The sequence below is a fragment of the Sceloporus undulatus genome, chromosome 2 (assembly GCF_019175285.1).
Source record: "Sceloporus undulatus isolate JIND9_A2432 ecotype Alabama chromosome 2, SceUnd_v1.1, whole genome shotgun sequence".
Lineage (NCBI taxonomy): Eukaryota > Metazoa > Chordata > Lepidosauria > Squamata > Phrynosomatidae > Sceloporus > Sceloporus undulatus.
The window spans coordinates 316,282,992-316,297,533 of NC_056523.1; the positions used below are offsets into that span (position 1 = coordinate 316,282,992).

Here is a 14,542-nt window from a genome sequence, read left to right on the forward strand (position 1 = left end):
CAACCCACAGGCTTCATGTTGCTTCCTCATCTAAAATTTGGCATATACAAATTAATACAACAAAATCCAAAATCTTGATTAGGCCAGCCAATAGGCACAAAAGATGTTCTAGCTTTTGAAGCTCCCTGGCAGTTTTTTCTTCTTCTGCCCTTCCTCTAATCTAAGAGTGATTTTTTTCCAGTTTTCCAATAACATTTTTTTTATCTGCCACCACCAAGCACTTCTGGAGTACTCCCATATTCACTGTTATAGTTGGATGCCAGTGGGATTTGTAGCTTGGAGCCTGGTCTGTCAGAGAGCTCTGGTGCCTCACCAAACAACAAATACATTATTCTGTAAGATAGTGTCATGCCTTATCACATTAAAAACAGACCTGGAAAGCAAATTGAGAGAAACACATGGTGTCAAAGCACTTTTGTTCTCTTCCAGTCATAAAAGCATGGGAGAGGGTCATAAATGTGTCCTTTTTGCCAAGCTGGAAAAATCTGTTTGTCAAAAAGGACAATTTTACCACTCTCTCCCATGTTTTTAGGACTGGAAGAGAATGAAAACTTCAGCATCATGTGCACATGGACAAGATAAACATGCTTCTCTCCATTTGCTTGATGAGTTTGTTTTTAATGTGATAAGGCATTTTAACTCATAGCAGTTAAAGTGGTGTCAAAGTGCTTTACTTCTGCAGTGTGACTACATCCAGTGTTGCCTTCTATTCATATGGTGCAGATTTACCCCAAGCCAGCCATAACCTGAGCTCTATCTGAACTCCTTTTGCCCTCTCCTCAGCCCACTCAGCTTTTCAGTTAGCCATTCCACATAAATCACAACTAAAGTGTTCAGGGTCTCTTATCCAGTTGAAGTAAAGATCTGTATTTAGGGCTGTGTCTACACTGCAGAATTAATGCAGATTGAGACCACTTTAACTGCCATGGCTCAATGCTGTGGTAATCTGGAGTTTGTAATATAGCAAGATATGTATCCCTCTTCATCAGAGTGCCACAACAAACTACAGTACCTCTTCCAGGATTCCATAGGATGGAACTATGACAGTTAAAACAGTGTCAAACTGCGTTAATTCTGCAGTGTGGCAGCAGCCTTGGACTCTACGTCATGTACACTCAAAGGGTCTTTCATCTAATGATCATGATGTATTTTGAGGTATTTTGCTGCTTGCCATGCAGATTTATCATCTAAGGTCATCTAGTGTAGTGGCTGATGGGGTTATCCCCGGTCATCTTTATCTTTATCTATATTCCAGAGCATCTGGCATATTTCCCAGATTGTCATTAAAGCTGAAGCCAGTTTCTCTCTCTCTCATAAATCTAACTGCTTGAATTAGGTCTTTTCCACCAATCTATATGTGATTCCTAGGCTGAAAAACTGAGAATTTAAATTTTTTTATTGTAAAATCTTTTAAAGTATTTTATCTGTGAGCCGCCTTGGGGTCCCTTTCTGGGACCAAGGTGATATAGAAATGAAATAAATAAATACAGTCAAATATATCTGGTCTGTAACAGGCCAGATCACAGTGAGAATCAGGATTGTAGCAGAAGGGAAGGAATCAAATTTAGCCTTTCATCCTCATGCTCCCACTTGGAATTTCCCCAAAATCAGGAATCGCTTTGCCCCAACTTTCCTTCCATTGAAAACATAAGGTTCATAGGGAAGAATGTGACTACTCTTTGAGTCAAAGTAGATCTAAAAACTATCAAAGAGAGAAGCCTTTTTGAAGGCACAGCATAAGAACGACTCTTCCAACCTATATTGGAAACACTTATCCAAATAGAGGAGTAGGTAACTGCCTTGGGTCCCTTCTGGGAGAAAGGTGGCCTACAAATGAAACAAATAAATAAATAACTGCAGAGGATAGGGGCCAGTGTTTGCCTTCACACACCCCTCATGAGGTGCATCAACACACTGTATTACACCAGAAGTAATAGCATGTCTCTTCTAGTCGTGGTTTTCTGCCAAAACCAAAAAAAGACTAGTGGGAGAGGGGAGATCAGATGACAGAACCACTATACAGTATTTGCAAGAGGTTTTTTTGTGTGTGCTTTTTTAAAAAATATATTATTTTGAGCTATGTTTGAATTTTAAATATTGCTTCCAATTTAACCCAGAAAACCTTTTCAATGTTGAGAAAGTTTTGGGGGGCATAAGAGTGTCATTTGGGGGCAACATGGGGCACAAAGACTGACCTTTCCACACCCTGAAAATGGGACCTTTATGCACAGAAGCAGGGTATCTCTGGTGAAAACTACATTTTCTGTGCCATTTTCGTGTGTTTTAAAACACCATGCAATGTTTTTTTTCTGCAAAAGGGTATTCTAAAGAGAATAATAAACAGAGGGGAAGCAGTGGCTAGGTTGTGTGACTTTAATCTTAATCCACCCTTGTGCCATATGCCCAATTTAGTAGTAGTAGATCATATTCATTGCATGCAAAGTTTAATCCTGCAAATTTAGTCAGTGAAAGGTGTCCTTTTATTACAGCAAAGACAGCAAATGTGTGGTGTTCAAGGTGTTGTTAGGCGGTAACTCTCACCACCCCTCATCCTTGCCCATGCTGGTTAGGTCTAATGAGAGTTACAGTTCTGAATTTTCTGAAGGGACACGTGTAGGCTTCCTGGTAGTACGCAACGTGTTGTAATTGCAGCCAGTGATTGTCAACGCTTGCACCTACACTAACACCATCTTTGTTTTGCAATCCAGTGCCAACATACAGTGGATACTTGTTATCCCCTGGGTTTTGGATCCAGGATCCCCCGTGGATAACAAAATCCGTGGATGCTCAAATCTCTTTAAATATAATGGCATAGCAAAATAGTGTTCCTTACATAAAATGGAAAATCAAGCATTGCTATTTGGAATTTATACTTTTAAAAACTATTTTCAAGCCATGGATGCTTGAATCCATGGATAAAAAAAAATCTGTGGATAGGGAGGGCCAACTATAGTCATTTTGCTGATCAAATTTGAAACCAGAGTCTTAAGTCTGATTTCCCCTTAAAAAACTTCCATTGATGGAGACAGGAATGACACCCTGACTTTTCTAATTTGGTGTAAAGCACTTTCAATTATGGTTTAATCTTTTTTTATTATTAAATTGTAGGACACATTCGTTTTTCACATTATTACACACAGTTATGGCTTTGGAATGATATCACCAAGAGAATTTGTCTACCTGGTGCGCATTAAAAAATACGATGGAGATTTAATGACAACCAACTGTAAGTAATGATTGTTCCCTGGGCAGGGGTTAATAAATGAATTGCATCTGTAGGCCTGGAGTCAAGAATTTTAAGTTGGGGTGACTAAGTATAATGAGGCTAGCCAGCATACAGTAGTAGTTAAATGAGAAATAGGTGAGGTGCAGTGGTTGTAATTGGAGGACAAAGTGGTGTTTGTGGACAATAACAAACTAACTCTGAACAAATTAGTTGCCATCAGTCAGAGACAGCTTGAAGCCACGTAACCGCGAACCTTCATAATAACCACAGAAAGCAAGTGAGGCCCGGTACAGACAGGCACGTTGCGGCAATATTAGGGCTCGATAGGGCTAGGCATCCAGACGCACCCAGCCCTAGTGATGTCACAGGTGTCTGCACCTGTCCACACAGTGGGTGCCACAGCTGCGCAACTGTGGCATCATGTACAGACGCCTGTCAGCAGAAGCGGCATCATAGGGCCGATGCAAAAAAGAAGCCGCCTAGAGTGGCTCCTTTTTGAGAGTGCATCTGTGCAGCCACATGTGGATGCTGCTGCACAGTTGTGCAGCAAAGAGGGGTGGCGTTTCACCGCCCATGTGTACTGGGCCTGAGTTAGAAAGACAGTGGTCACAATTACAGTGGAACCTTGCCTTACATAGATCCGTTCCAGACCCCTCACATAAGGCAAATACCGCATAAGCTCAAGCCCTATTCAGTAGAATGGGGCTCGTACTTGCGGCGGTAGCATGGTGTGCACGTGCCATTCACTTGATTGCAACGTGCTTTCCATGTAAACTGGAAGCTGCATATGGCACACCCGCGTATGGAGTGGTTGCACTGTATAGCACTTCGATCCCATTTTAACTCCTATGGCAGGTAGGCAATCGTTTTGAGCCGGGGGCCGGGTTGCTATCCCTCAACAACTGGGGGGCCGAATCCAAAAATATAATAATTAAAATAATTTTTTTTAAAAAATTAAATATATAAATAAGCCAGGACAAATGTGGACAAAATTTTCCAAATGAAGACACGTTTTTTAAAAAATGAGGACATGCGAAAAATTTGCTGATTTTGAAAAATTTTATATAATGCATGTTTCCTGAGGCTTCTATAGAACAATGCCCCCAAAAGGCCCCGTTGCAATCGTCGGCAGGACCGGCTGGGGCCGTCCCAAGACCTTGTCGGGCCGAATCTGGCCCCGCGGGCCGCAGGTTGCTACCCCTGTCCTATGGCTTCATCCTGGGGAACTCCTGAGATTAAATTTATGATATATTTAAGTTATCTAACCCATGAGCATAGTACCTCATGAAACTATACATCCGCAGGACCCAGATGCAGTTAGGCAGTTAAGTGCTATAACTGTGTAGTGATGAGGAAGACCAATGATTCACTGAAGTTCATCTATAGAGAGCTAGCGGAAAGCTAAGCTGCCCTCTTCCAAGTCCACCACTCTGTTCAGCATGTCAGATTTAACCCAACAAGCACAGTCTGGATGTTGTAGGACTAGGGCTAACTTTCATCTCTAGTCTGTGTGGCCAGTGTGTGGCTTGCCAGTGCCAATCATGAACATTTCTGAGGGTGTGAGATCAAAAGCTGGAGAAAGATAGGCGGGGACCTTAACTTATAGAGTAAATTCAAGACAGATAATGTGGGGCTCCCAGAGGTTGACTGGCTGCACTCCCATTAACCACAGCGAAGCATTGGAAATTGAAAGAGATAATAATGGTTCAGTCCGAGCAGTAGCTGCACTTGGCACACGTATGCCAGACTTGGGCTCAGTGGGACCTTCTCGGCTGTTTTGAAAGGAAGAATGCATCATAGCACTAACGCAAGCACAGTGGAAACCAACACTGGGCCTTTGGTGTCCGGCTCTGTCTTTCCTTTTTATTTAGTGTTTTAAATGTCTAGTTTTCATGGTCACATTAAATTTAAACGGAAGCTTACATGTTTTTATTACATTCTTCCTCCTCGTATGTGTTATTCCTTCTGTTGGATATCGTTCATCCTGGTGGCCGGTCAAGAAAGAAAGCAAAATGGAATTTTCTAATTATACAGTTAGTGGCTGTAGTGGTAGATTTTTTTTTTTTTATCTGATTTGTAATGTTTCAATAACAAGGGCTGTTCATCAGAGGTCCACAGTGATGGACAGGTTGGAAATAATTTTGAGTATTAGCTCCCTCATTTTTGTAGAATACCACCCAAGGAACACCATCCGTTTTATCCTCATTTGTTGCATTTAGACAACCAGGCTAACACTTCACGCTTCTGGGAGGCTTTCACACCTTGATTTTTGTGTCTAATGCTATTCAGATTTTATGACTTGTCCTTACATCATTTTAATAGCTTAAAATTTCCTCAGGGTAAGGGAGGAGTTTAACTCATTTTCTTCCTGAAAGAAGCGACAAATGACATTAGGAACTCTCTTTTCTGCTGTAAGAAAGACTCCAAAACCATGCTTCTCAAAGCCTATTTGCACTTCAAGACTTATTCTGTGCAAAATTTGCACGTTGTTTTCTTTCGTGCGGAAATGCATTTTTCAATTGAGAAACTGACGCCTGGGCAGCATATTATTTTTGTCGGCCATGTGCTACTTTGTGGAGAAAGATGGGTTTTTTTCCCTAACAGAAATGCTGTTTTCTGTCAAATCAACCACACACTTTGAACAGGTTCATGAATTGGCAAAATTAAAAGGAGTGTCAAGATTCTTCTTCATCGTGGTTTCTCAACACTTAAACCAGGTTTTTTGGCCATTTTAAAAATAGATTTCCAATGTCTTTCCATGTCGACTCAGAGGTACTTTAGCCACCGATTCCTTCCTGCACTGCATGGATTTGATGACCTTTATGAATAGTTTTCCAATTCTGAAGGTCCTTATCTTATTTGAACAGTCTTCATTTCTTCTTCTGCTTTTTGGCTGCTTGTTTTAATTGTAAGTTTATGATTTTAACTATCTTGTTTTTATATGTGTAACTATCCTGAGGGCATTGACAGTTGACAGAATACAAAACCTTTATTTTTATGTTTTTTTTTTTAAAAGCAGGCAACTAAGACGTGCTAGATAGATTTAAAGCGCTTGACAGAATTAAATGAATATATTTATTTGAAAATGCGTGGAAAGTGTTTGATAGAGTTACTGGTAAGGCTTGCTAGGTTTAGATATAGACAATTTATTTTAAAATGCCTTGAATGTTAATCAATGTATAAAGAGCACAATGCTTGAATCAATATTAAATCTGAAATGGTAACACCTTTGATGGAGTGTGTGGATCGAGAGAGTAAAATAGCAGATTGGCTGCAAAAAAAGTCGCTACCACTTCATTATGCGGGTAAAAACTTCATAAGTAGATTATTTAAGTAAGAATTCACTGAGTTATTCAGATTTGGTTGGCTCTGAACAAAAGCTAAAGTACATGCTTGCTCAAAAGGCATGGCAATCTATGTGGATTTTGCTTTGCTTAGGGATTTTGCAAGGAGGTTAGGTAGCTGAAAGAAAGGGATTGGAAGACACGGATTGGGAAGGCCCCAGGAGAGTTTTTGCCAATGGATGTTGATGAAACTGACCCCTCGTATAATTCTGTTGAATTTACATTTGCACAATAAAAATAATCTTGCTGGTTGAATGGATTTTGACATCTGTTTTTGGTTTCTCCCCTTAAGGCTGTCAGCATGGATCATCCAGACTACCCTCTACCTCCAAATTATGTCCGTGGTAGAGCTTCCGTCTGGTTATGCGTGTTCTCCCCTGCCAGAGTAGTATTCTTACAGGCCTTTATTGCAGAAAATTAATAAATCACATGCCCATTTTCCCAACCAGGAAGCCCAAAGAAGTCTTTATAACTGATTGAGATGCTTCAGGTGGTGCCAAATGATGGAGGTTTTATTTACACATACAACCCCCCTTTCCCTTCTTTCGTGTTCAATTTTTATTAATTCCTTCAGTTTTTTTTTTTTTTTTTTGAAAATCACAGTGTTCCTATTACATGCAATGGAAAAAAACAACAATTTGTGTGAGGCCGGCAGACCAGGATCAAACTCTGGTTTCCCAATCCTATTTGCACAGCTGCTAAACTGGCAATTTTGCATTCAGGATGGTATGGGCAAACCATGAGTATCGGTGAGCAAAGAATGCATAGAGCAGATAAAGGCATATGCAATGATCCATATATAAAGAAAGCGCTCCAGAATGGGTTTGGTTCTTTCATGGTGGACAGGGGACACCAATTCTATACTAACAATTTTCCACGCTGTGGGAGGGTCCCATTCAGTATTCCTTGCTGAGAACCCTGAAAACCGAAGTTTAAAAATGTTTCCCAAATCTGTGAAGAAATACTGCCATGCTGGGGCCATTTGAAGCTCAGATACGCACACATATTAAAACCAGTTGTTCAGGGTGGAGGGTGGGGGTGGATAGATAGATTTATCCCTGAGATGCAAAATCAATCTTAAAAAGAAAAAACAAAACAAAGGCTGTGTTGCCTCCTTTCCTCAGTCAGCTCTTTTGCATTGAGGAAACCAGGCCTTTAGTAGAAGTAACCCCCATTCAGTGTTGTGATGTGTTGACTGATGTGAAAGCAGTTGGACCTACTCTATGTTGACGAGGGATGGAAAGAACATTTGAAAATAATTCGATCTAACCATTGGATGAAAAAATGGGTTCACAAATTTCAAAACCTCAAGAGAGAATTAACCGACGGTAAAAAGCCTTTGTATTTGGGATCTGTTCTCATTGGGAAAACCCATATGTATGTTTTGGTGAACAATAAATATGCATTTTCTGCAAGGAATGTCCCTTTTTGCACAAACAACATTTTGTTTTGTGCAGGAAATCCTGTTCGCTATGCAAAAGACCCACTGTATACACAGAATAAGTGGCCAAATTTTAATAGTCATCAAAAATGTGGTGGTTTCTGAGGTCCTTCATTCATGTGCAAGATTAATCCTTAGTAAATATGGAACCAAATTTTTTGAAGATTTGCATTCCTATTTGGGATTAACCAAGAGGATTCAGGCCCACATTTAACTTAACTTAAGATAAACACCATTTGTTTGAAGTGTACGTGGCTGTTCTCCCAGAACCTCATATTTAGGAAGTAAATTCGTTTCTTTCAGGAATCCTGCGCACACCAAATTCGTGCAAGCGCAGGTCGACTTAGGAGAATGTTAATGCCTTCGTAGAGACTCAGGTAATGCCTACGACTCCTCATTAACTAGTCGCAAAGAATTGCAAAGCTGGACTTAAAACTAAGGCAGAGATATAAAGCCTACCCAAGTGTGAAAGGGATGGTTATTTGTGGTTTGCAGGTGTCCCAATTTGCTTCAATGTACATTCAGTGGGCCTAGCTTGAGGACTAAGACCTGCCACAATGCATCAGACCAAGTTGTCATCCCATTTACTACTGGGCGGAATCAAACCCCATAGAGTACGTATTCTATACGTACTAGGGTTAGGAAGGGTGGTGCTTTCCGCACCCGCTAAAACTAGTACGTATAGAAGACGGAAAAGAGGGCGCCCCTTCCACATGGGCGCCGCCATCTTTACGTACTGTACGCATAGCGGCCAGACAATGTCGGCGCGCCTATGACGTCGCGAATAAATGCGCCAGCGCGCCTGCGACATCCATAGAACGCGTGCAAAAATTTCGGAGCTTCGTTTTTTGCTCCGCGCGGGGAGCTGCCGCGTTTTTTTGGCTGCTGCGCACCCGAGTGGAGGCAACAAGGCACACGGCGGAGACCGCCGCAAGCGGAGGGCTGTATCCCGCCACTGTCATTGACAACCGCCGGAGAAATGCTAAAAAGATGGCATATGAGTGGGGGCAATCATCCTCTGCCTAGAATGTCTAAAAGGACACAGATATCCCATCAAATCTGGTTGACAAAATTCTCCAGACGTGGTGGGATTAAGACCGCTTAAATAATTGGATACAGCAGGTAAATTCTATATGTTATGTTTTTCATTCTCAGAATGTCCTGAGGTTGTGATGCTAACAGCTCAACAGCTTTTGAGCCTGTTAACAATGGCTTTATGTATGTCGGCAGAAAGCATCCATTGTGAGTCCAACCAGAGTCAGAATAAAACGGAAGCATTCTGTTAATTGAACTGTTGCCACCTCTTGTATATTACCTCAAGGGATTTTTTCTTCAAGGCAGGAACTATCTGTCAATTGTCAGAACCAAACTATAAACCCCAGATTATATGCCGATTCAGCCGTAAAGGAGCTGAAGTGGAAATCAACACTGAAAGTGTGGGGTTGAATTGGGCCTGTGGAGGTGTCCTAGAAGAGTCAAATCACAATACACGGCCCAAAAAATCATGGCTCCAAGGTAGTCAGAGGAGGCTGCAGGTGGAAATGCATTGGAGGAGGGCGAATACTTTATCCCTGCATGCGCAGGGCTTCACTTCTGAGGAACAAGCTTAGGAGTTGCCGTGACAGGCTTGGACCTGGAGCTGGTTACGGCACTTAGTGAAACAGCCAAGATTCTCAAGATGTGTAAATAAGTAGGAAGACGCTGTGGCTTCTCAGCTGTCTCAGGCATACACAATTATTCTAAACATAATATTGGTTCTCCGCGTGTACATGATGGTTTTACTATAAAGACATACAGTAAGTGGTTGGGAACTATTGTCCTATAATTCTCAATTGTCCCGAACCGAGCAGAGCCACATGAGGGGTAGTAGGAGCTGATTCCAAGAGATATTTGGAAATTTGTATTGTTCACGCCAAAAAAGGTAAACGCTCATGGAGTTGTGACACAAAGTCAATAAAATCCTCAGGAGCCAAAACTGAGCTTATGCATAACCCCATGTAAGTATCACACAGAACACAACAGCCACTGGTAACACAGTTTTTTTTTTTCTCTACCAGAAAACAAATCAAGAACAGCTCCCACCTAATTAATATTATAATCCAAGCTGAAGCACCAGAAAATGGGAGGCACTAAAGCTGCACTGAGGCCTCCAAGCATAGAATTTCTTGCTGCGTTGTATGGGTTTGTTTTAATAGGGAGATCGAGTTTTTGAATAGTTCTAGAAGAGGACATGTGTTTCACACTGCCTCACTCTTCCAGTTAGACTGGACCTGCATTAGCAGAAGAAGGTCAAAACTCTGTAAACTCCTTGGAGGAGACAAGGAAAAATAAATGGAGAAAGAGTTTTGGTTTGGTTGATACCATGATGTATTGACTATTGTCCTTCTTCCTTCTCTAATGACTTGTTTTTCCTTCTTCTCCTATATTTTGTTTTTTTTCCAATTTAAAATGTTTTGTAGTTAATTATTTTTTTATCTTTTTCACATGTAATATTATATCAATTACAGCAAACCATTCATTTCTTATAAACTGTAACATCATTCTCTCTTTCATCTCTCCAGATGAACGTCCGTTCTAACTTCTATTCCCTGCTTCCCAATCTCCTTCCCTTTCGCTTACACAGTAAACAAAATATTAAAACCATTATCCATTTGTGGTTTCCCTCATATGTGTCTTACATGGTTTTCCCACCTCAGTGATTCAAATACAGTGTGAAAAGGGTTGCCATTCTCGTTCCCAAGAGGCTGTTGAGTTTTTTTCTATTCACAAACGTATTTTATCCAATTCTCTCACTTCCACGATTTTTTCCAACGCATTCTCTTATAGGTGTTGGTTTCATTTCCAATGATGTCCTGCGCCAAAATAACAATTCGAGCTGATGTTATGAATACAATACCAGTCATCCAGTAATGTCTTCTTTTTCTGTTCCTAATATCGAGGTCATATTAATTAAGTAAAAATTCCGGAGTACATGAAAATTTTTAATCAATTAAGCTTTTGTATCTCTTCCATGTATTCTATTCCAGAATTTCCTTAATTTTTTTTACATGTCCACCACAATGTGATAGTAGGACCCTAGTTTAATTAAATGTGAACATTGCCTTCCAACATAAATTGTTCTTGTATTCCATATATTGTGGGAAGAGTCCTCAAAATGGGTGTAAATCCATCTATTAGCTGTTTTTAAATAATTTTCTTTTAATCTTGGGAGCATGTAAATTTATTTGACTGCATCCATGCTTTTTTTTCGCCCAATTTTCAAATGGTATAACTGTCAAATTTCTTGACCAGCCCACTTTTAAAGCATTGGTTTCCGGCACAGTTTCCAACCTAATTCCCTATGATCATATTTTATACAATTAGATACCTTACCCATATCATTGTCCCAGAGCATTTTGTTCTACAATATTTTGTTGCATTTCAAATTCATTCACCTTTCTTCATATCTTCCTTTACATGTTAGATTTGATTTGAATAAGAGTCCAAACCAATTTATTTCATTCTTTTCCCCTGTCTCTAATTCTTGTTTGATCTTATTTTTATTTCTCCCTATAGGATCTATTATTAATACTCCTTATACACAATTGTTTATCTTTCTTTACGAACTGCTCCACTAAAAAAGCCATTTTGAATTGATATCCATAATGAATCCCACTATAAAAATTTTCTTTAAGTACGTTCCAGATTTTGTATTAATGATCTTCTTATTATTGGTTTTTTTAAATTCTTTTATCAGTTTTTTCCAGTCATATTCTAAATAGGCGTGCCATCCATATTTCAAATTGGACCGCCGCTAAATCTGGTTAGATAGTTTTAATCCAATTGATCCAGTTTTGAAGCCATAAAAAAGACAACGCATAAAGAATACAATTGAAGATCTGGTAATGGAACAATCCACCCCTATTAGATTCTTTTTGAATATTATCCAGTTAATCCTGGCCTTTTTGCCTCTCCACACAAACTTCCCAATTCTGTTATTCCGAATCGCTAAATATTCCATTATTTGGAATAATTGGGAGGTTCAGAACAAAAGATTAAGATAGGCAGGATGTTCATTTATCACCGCGAGCCTTCCTGAAAGTGATAAATTAGCTAATCCCAGTTGTTTTCAAGTCCAGGCCCACGTTTTGCCACATAGATTCTAAATTGGTTTCCACAAAGTGGTGTTTTTTCTCTGACACCAATCCCCTGATACCTGCTTTTTTTTCCTTTTTGAATGCAGATCTCTTTACCAATTCATAATCCTCTTTCCTTTTTTCCTAGATTTTTTTTGTTAACAGTACTGTTTTTGACTTATTGTACTTAAAGCCAGATAAGTTCCAAATTAAATTCAGTTCTATTTCTGCTAATACATACTTCCAAATTCGGGTAGGATCTCGTCCACTAGAAAGCCCATCATCAGCATAAGCCTTCATTTAATTTCATGTCCCTTTAAATCTTTATCCTCTTAGTTTCTTATTTCTCTAAGTGAATTATTTTAGTACGTCTAAAGACTGTAAGAAATAATAAGGGAGACAAACGGACAACCCGCCCTGACATCCCTTAATTTACATCATTATTTGCTGTTTTTCACCATTCACAGTACGCGTATTTTTTGTTGGCTATAAAGTTGTTACGCTTTCAATTCACAACAAAATATCCCCCCATTCCCATCCTTTCTAATACATCAAGACATAATCCTCCATTTTACTCTTGGTCAAAGAGCCTGTCTCTCTACTCTAACATGACGATAGCTAACTTTTTTTTCTTTACGGATTATAATACGCAAGGCATTTAATACTGTCCTTGATAGGCTCTCTAAAGATACCTTTGTGGCAAAAATCCATTGTGATCCGTATTTATATATGTATTCAGTAGATCTTTATTCTAATTCTATTAGCCGCAGTATCAGTTATATTTTTGTAATCAGTATTCAGAAGTGCAATTGGTCTATAAGTTCGCACATCAGAGTGTCTTTTCCCTCCTTGGGTATAATTACACATTAGCCGATTCCATGAACCCAGGTTTTACCTTCATTCGGTAATTTTGGTTAAACATATCATGCATGATTTTCAATAAGTTCATCTTGAAATCGTATAAAAGAAGGCTGTATATCCAGCCTGGACCAGGGCTTTATTTTTCTTCTTTTTTTGAGCTTTTATTGCTTTGTTGTATGTCTTCCTTTCGTATCATCTTTATTAATCATATCTTTTTGTGCTTTTGAGTATTTCTTTACATTTTTTAATTGAGATATTCTTACGGTTTGTGTTCAATGACCATATTAATCGGTTTTTTCTTAAATAATGTCTGCATAATATGCCCTAATGCTTTTTTAATATCCTCTTGTCTATTTGTTATCTTTATCTTATATCTAATTTCTGTTATCAGATCTTCTCTCTTTCTTTTTTTAAAACTTATAAGCCACCATCTACCACCTATTGGCTCCTGCAAAATTCTTTTGTTTAATCCGCTTTAATTTTTTATCTAGTTCCTCTAATGTCTGCATTTTGTAATCTGTTGTTTTAAAATTACTACTTGTTTCTTCAATTTTTTTAGTTTTATATCTCTTTCTATTTTTCTTCCAAATATCTTCAATTCTTGTGTGTGTTGGGCAATTTTTTATCCTTAATAATTTTTTCTTCTCAAGGCTCTTTTTGATCACAATACTCTTATTACTGTCTTACCTGGATCCCATTTGTCCTTCACGGGAATGTCCGTTGTGTTATTTTCCTTATAAAATAACTTGATTTCACCTTTCAACCTCGCTACGAATTCTCATCGTTAATTAGATTTTCATCTAAGTTCCAGTTCCATTCTTTATTTTGTTGTTACACTTTATCGCTAATTCTAATCAAATTATACGATAGAGTTTTGGCTCTAATCTCCTTTTTTTAATCCTTGGGTAACTAAATTTTTAGTTACAAAACATATCAATTCTAGATCTGGATTAGATGTGTCTCAAATATAAGTAAATCCCGTTTTTTGCCATATAATTGTGTCCATAAACATCCCAAATATTTTGTTCCTCTAGCATTTCAAAACAGCTTCCTGGTAAACTTTCCCTGTGGTTCTTATTTTTCTTTTTTGACTCTCTACTAAAGCCTCGCTGAGGAACCAATACACCATTAAATCACCACCAATATGACATGAGGGCCCTTGTATTTTCAATATTGTTCCTTCATTTATTCTGAACAAATGAGTCCTTCTTTCTAGCGGTGCTATATACCAATAATTTGCATTTTTTCATTATTATGACTCAATCTCAATAGCTATGTAGTACTGTATCTACCACTTTATCTTCAAAGAGTTTTTTTTCGTGTGATATGTCCGAGTACATAAATTGCTACCCCCCTCTTTTTTCCTTTTTTTTTTCCTCTGATTAACAAAAATAATATTTCCCATTTTTGATTTTGTATGTATTTAATTTCATTTCTCTAATTTTCGTTTCCCGGGATGACATAGAAATTCAATATTTATTTTTTTTCACATAATGAAATAGAATTTTCCTTTTTGTCTTTAGCATTCCTCTCAAATCATTGAACCAATATTTCA

At 38.7% G+C, this 14,542-nt stretch overlaps 1 protein-coding gene across 1 annotated transcript in view; it reads left to right on the forward strand.

Moving 5' to 3' along the window:
• The window catches only part of STARD6 (StAR related lipid transfer domain containing 6), a 71,704-nt gene that overhangs the window by 7,622 nt on the left and 49,540 nt on the right, over positions 1-14,542 (forward strand). The window contains exon 5 of the mRNA XM_042448968.1: positions 3,109-3,226. Within this exon, the coding sequence (XP_042304902.1) occupies positions 3,109-3,226 (118 nt within the window). The remainder of the gene's footprint in view (positions 1-3,108; positions 3,227-14,542) is intronic.